General features: G+C 59.2%; 3 protein-coding genes across 3 annotated transcripts; 1 reads left to right on the forward strand and 2 right to left on the reverse strand.

The window, feature by feature from the left end:
* Positions 1-422: 422 nt before the first annotated feature.
* Positions 423-1,027, reverse strand: SPRG_16039 (hypothetical protein; the record flags this gene model as incomplete). Its single annotated transcript, XM_012355331.1, has 1 exon — positions 423-1,027. The coding sequence occupies one exon, from the start codon at positions 1,025-1,027 to the stop codon at positions 497-499; it is 531 nt and encodes a 176-aa protein (XP_012210721.1). The 3' UTR covers positions 423-496.
* Positions 1,028-1,545: 518 nt separating this feature from the next.
* On the reverse strand, positions 1,546-3,018 carry SPRG_16040 (hypothetical protein; the record flags this gene model as incomplete). The annotated part of the gene is made up of 1 exon (XM_012355332.1): positions 1,546-3,018. One exon carries the CDS (start codon positions 3,016-3,018, stop codon positions 1,546-1,548), a length of 1,473 nt encoding a protein of 490 aa, XP_012210722.1.
* A 545-nt stretch (positions 3,019-3,563) lies between these two features.
* Positions 3,564-4,050, forward strand: SPRG_16041 (hypothetical protein; the record flags this gene model as incomplete). Its single annotated transcript, XM_012355333.1, has 3 exons — positions 3,564-3,820; positions 3,911-3,980; positions 4,039-4,050. 3 exons carry the CDS (start codon positions 3,564-3,566, stop codon positions 4,048-4,050), a joined length of 339 nt encoding a protein of 112 aa, XP_012210723.1.
* Between the last annotated feature and the right edge of the window lie 511 nt (positions 4,051-4,561).

Here is a 4,561-nt window from a genome sequence, read left to right on the forward strand (position 1 = left end):
CTGGCTCGACAGGGCCGATCAAGCCTGCCTCTTCTGTCCCGAGCACGAGACGTACCCAGAGACGTACCGACTTCATCCAGAATTGCACCGGCGTGACCAATTGGCGCCACGCATTCGTTGTCTGCGACTGCTGATTGGTAGAGAAGGAGTGTCGTTGCTCGTCGACCGAGAACGTCAAGGACGCTTGTCGTCACCATGCACGGCGCAGTCGGACGTCGAGAAGACGGTGACGCCGGTCCTCAAGCGCGATGGCGGCGACCTGGCAGCGGCCAGTACTGCCACCAAGTGACATTGCCAAAGTGCTGTCGGTCGACAGTGCGCAGCGTCGTGCTTCGCCCAGCGTACTCCGTTGCCGTCGCTTCGACGGCCTCGAACACAGCGTATGTTTCGAAACCAATGCATCGAGCACCACCCATAGACCATAATAAACTCTTCTTGGTATGATCGTTGTGCGACAAGTGTAACTTTACCGACGCATTGGCTTTCCAAAATCGTGCTACAAGGCGTCGAGTGGCTTGCGCAGTTTCGCGTGAACAAAGACGCGGTCCATGTTGGTGCCCGTCTTGCGGTTGCGAAGGCGCACCGTGTTGTACTCGTTCTCGACGACCTCGAAATACTTGCCAAAGACATCAGCGACGGCCTGTACCGAAAAGAAGGACGCCAGCGTGCCGTCGCCGCGAAAGTAGAGCGCGTCGGCCTCGTCGCTGCCAATGCGCTTGGTCGACCGGCGCATCGCGAGGTCGTAGAGGCCGTAGTCGCGAAAGCACACGAGGCCGCCGGGCTTGAGCGCCTTGTGCAGCTTGGCGACGACCGCGTCCATGGCCCCCGGAAGGATCGCCGAGAGCACGAAAACCACGAGCGCAACGTCGATGGACGCGTCGGGCACGTCGATCGAGTCGTTGGCAATGTCGCACACAAAGGCTTCGAAATTCCATATCCGGATACGCCATCGGATTGGCCGAAACTCGGTTGCCGCAAACAGTCCATCATCTAGCAAATGCAGGTGCACGCCTTGGACATGCGTCATGAGCAAGGACACAAGTCGATCTTGCGTGTCGTAGCCACCACGAGACCCACGTCGTCTAGGACTGCGTTGCTGGCGCTGAATTGGCTGCTGGATTAGGATTTCCACCAATCCGGTCTCACATCCGGATACGGAATTGAGCTTTTGACGCGCCAGCGACACCATGGCCGCCGCATGCGCTCACCCGCCTGCTGCATTTGCTTTTCAACAGTGCAATTTGCGCACCAAGCCCATAGCACAAGCTTCGGCGGCGCGACAGCGTCCAGCTGCGAGAGTCAAGCTACACTGCGATCAAAGAAGCTCAAGAGCTAAAGCGGAAGATCGCTGTGGTGACGCAAGGTCGGTGTGGCTGCTCGTTCCGTCGAGCGTACAACGGCCCGCGCCTGAGCGATCAAATTACGGACCGGCGTCACGATAGAATAGCTTTTAGATGGGCCTGCAATCCTAGTAGCGATGCTGCTTGGATACTGTACGTACGTTGAACCAAAGAAAGATATCTGGTTAGTTGCCATCCGTAGCGATTAGAGAGCCAAGTAGCACTGGTAGCGGCGATCGGCTCGTCGACGAAGCGCGTCGACGACGGATCCATCCATGTCCTCTGGTAGCGTGTAGGCCACAAATGGGACGTCGGGGACTTGCGCCAGCGCCTTGTAGATCGCTCGCTTCTCATGATCGTAGTTGTTGCGCCCGATGTTCATTAAGGTGAGGCTGCGAAGGTGGCGACCCGCAGCAACGAGCTCTGGAAGCACATGCAACGCATCCAGCAGATGCATCCGGAGGTCCAGCGTCGTCAAGAGTGGCAATTGCAATACGCCCGTAAGAAGAGCGGTGACTCCATCGCGCGTCAACTGCGGATCGATGACACGCAGCGTCTCGAGATGCACGCACGTCGTCGCGAGCGTCTCCATGAGCAGCTCCGTCGACGAAGTGACGTCGCAATAGCAAAGATAAAGAGAGGTCAGCGCCGGAACCGACGACAAGCCCGCGATCAATGCCGGCATGTAGTTGGCGTGCAACCAGGAGACCATGAGGCACTGGAGTTGCGACAGCATCGGCGCCGCCGCCGGGCATGTTGCCAACTGGCCAAAGGCGCTGCACTCGAGACGCTCGAGCTGCGTGGGCCCGACGGCGGTCGCGAGGTCCGTCAGAGTTGTGTCGTCGACGACTCTGTTGGGGCGGCTCTCCCACGCCAAGGTCTTCAACGACACTGGGAGCGTGCGGCCGTGGAAGCCACCGAGGCTGGGGACTTTGTCGATGGCGAGCCGTTGGAGGGTTGTGTTGGCTTGCAGCGTATCGCAGAACGCAATGGCGCCCTCATGGTCCATCTGCGCGATATTGGCCAATCGGAGCTTCGTCGCTGGCGCCGTCGAGAGCCAAGAAGCCAAGAGGTGCCCGAGTCGTGGCACGGTAGTCACGCCCTCGAGGTAGAGAGACGAGACGGAGACAAGTGGGTGGGCGACGACAGCGAGCAGGCCGATGAACTTGACGGCATCCTTCTCCGAAGAAGATTGGACCGAGATAGCCACGCGGCGCAGACGTGGGCAGCGCTGCGAGAGGAGGTTGCTGATCGCTTGGTCTCGGCCTTGGATCATGATGCTGTCGTAGAAATTGAGAATGACGCTGCTGAGCGCAGGTCCGAGGGCGGCAACGAGCGAGGCCAGTGGCGCTGCGTCCCGGACCGCAAACTGGAGTTCGATGCGTGGACGCAGCGGCAGCGTCGCCGCGAGAAGCGCCAACACCGAAGGCGGCCAGTCCATTTTGTGCAGCACAATGCGCGGCCAGTTGGCGTTCACCGACGATGGCAGCACGGTGGTGCAGTCGAGAAAGGCCGAGAGCGCCGGGGTCCAGAGCGAGCGTGGTACCGCATGCAGAAAGCTGCTAAAGTCCGCTTGGTTCTTCAAGCACATCGCAATGGCCTGGACCACGTGCGGAAGCGCGAGCGCGTCTGGCGGCGTCACACGGGCGGTCTTCTGCTTGCGCTCGCCGTCGGTCATCTTGGTTTGTGTTTGGAATCCAGCTTCGAAATTTCGTATCCGGATGCGCGATCGGATTGGCAGAAAGTCGGTCTCCAATAGCCAATCCAACGCAAGCAAACGTCGCAGGGTCGACATTTAAAGCATCACCGGTAGAGCTACATGTAGACACCACGGCCAAGTCCTGGCTCCGCGCGGTCAAGTCCCGCGCACATTTGCACTGGCTCGACAGGGCCGATCAAGCCTGCCTCTTCTGTCCCGAGCACGAGACGTACCCAGAGACGTACCGACTTCATCCAGAATTGCACCGGCGTGACCAATTGGCGCCACGCATTCGTTGTCTGCGACTGCTGATTGGTAGAGAAGGAGTGTCGTTGCTCGTCGACCGAGAACGTCAAGGACGCTTGTCGTCACCATGCACGGCGCAGTCGGACGTCGAGAAGACGGTGACGCCGGTCCTCAAGCGCGATGGCGGCGACCTGGCAGCGGCCAGTACTGCCACCAAGTGACATTGCCAAAGCGGCTCGGCGCCCGCGCAGGTGTACGCGCGAATCGGCAACTGACATATGCCAGGCCGCGTTCACGACGCTCCAAAGCTGTATCGACAACCAGTGGCGCTGGCCGGCCACGATCGCTCGGACGGTGGTCTCGTTGTCATTCCCGCGAGCGTTGACACCTCTGTCTACCTCGGCGTGCTCTTTGCCGAAGATCTCGTCCAGGCGTTCGAGATCGACGTCAAGGCCGCGTTTGCCGAGCCGTTCATCAAGGTCGGCAGCGTCGTCTCGGTCTCGATCGATGGCCATGTCGTCCTCACAAACACGATGTTTGCAATAGAAAGGAGGCATCGTCGTTCGCGCTTTTGAAGCGCCAGCGCCGCCCGGACGTGGTCGCGCAAGAGCAGGCGAATTTGAAGCAAGACGCCGAGCGGGAAGCTCACGTTTACGCCTTCGTCGGCGCTCCCGACGCGCCACGAGCGCCGCATTGTATATATATGTCATCGTGTTTCGCGTTATCTTCCTTACAAAGAGTTCGCATACGTAGTGCTACGCATGAATAATGCGTGGGAGTTGGCATCAGCACTTGGTCGTTACGAGTGAGCTGCGCACGGAGAGATCCATCATCGCAGTGCGGTCCTCTGCGAAGAATTGGTGTATGGGACGCGCACGGTGAAGGCCACTTCCGTACGTCTATCGCGGTATCGAGTCGAAGGATTGATACTATTGTGGATTGCCAACTTTGCCGACAAAAAGGAGTGCACGTTGCGGTCGAGGCGCCACTCAACCCGCACCGCGCCACGACGTATGTACATGCCGAGACTCGCACCCGCGCCTCGAAGCGATGGTTGCTGTATTGAAGGATAAGAAGTAAAGACAATTTGAGGTTGCAATGTTTGTTAGATTTGCTTAATCTTAAGTACACTAAGCAAATTATGCGTGCTGCTCGGTGGCGGCGCCTGCCCACAAGTTCGTGAAACATGGCGCCACCCGCAAGCTGCAGCGGACGGGGCATGTTGGACACGATGTCGATGGCGCGTCTTCCGTCGTTGCCGTGCGCGTCGTCATCG

This window comes from Saprolegnia parasitica (genome assembly GCF_000151545.1).
Source record: "Saprolegnia parasitica CBS 223.65 unplaced genomic scaffold supercont2.230, whole genome shotgun sequence".
Classification (NCBI taxonomy): Eukaryota; Oomycota; class Saprolegniomycetes; order Saprolegniales; family Saprolegniaceae; genus Saprolegnia; species Saprolegnia parasitica.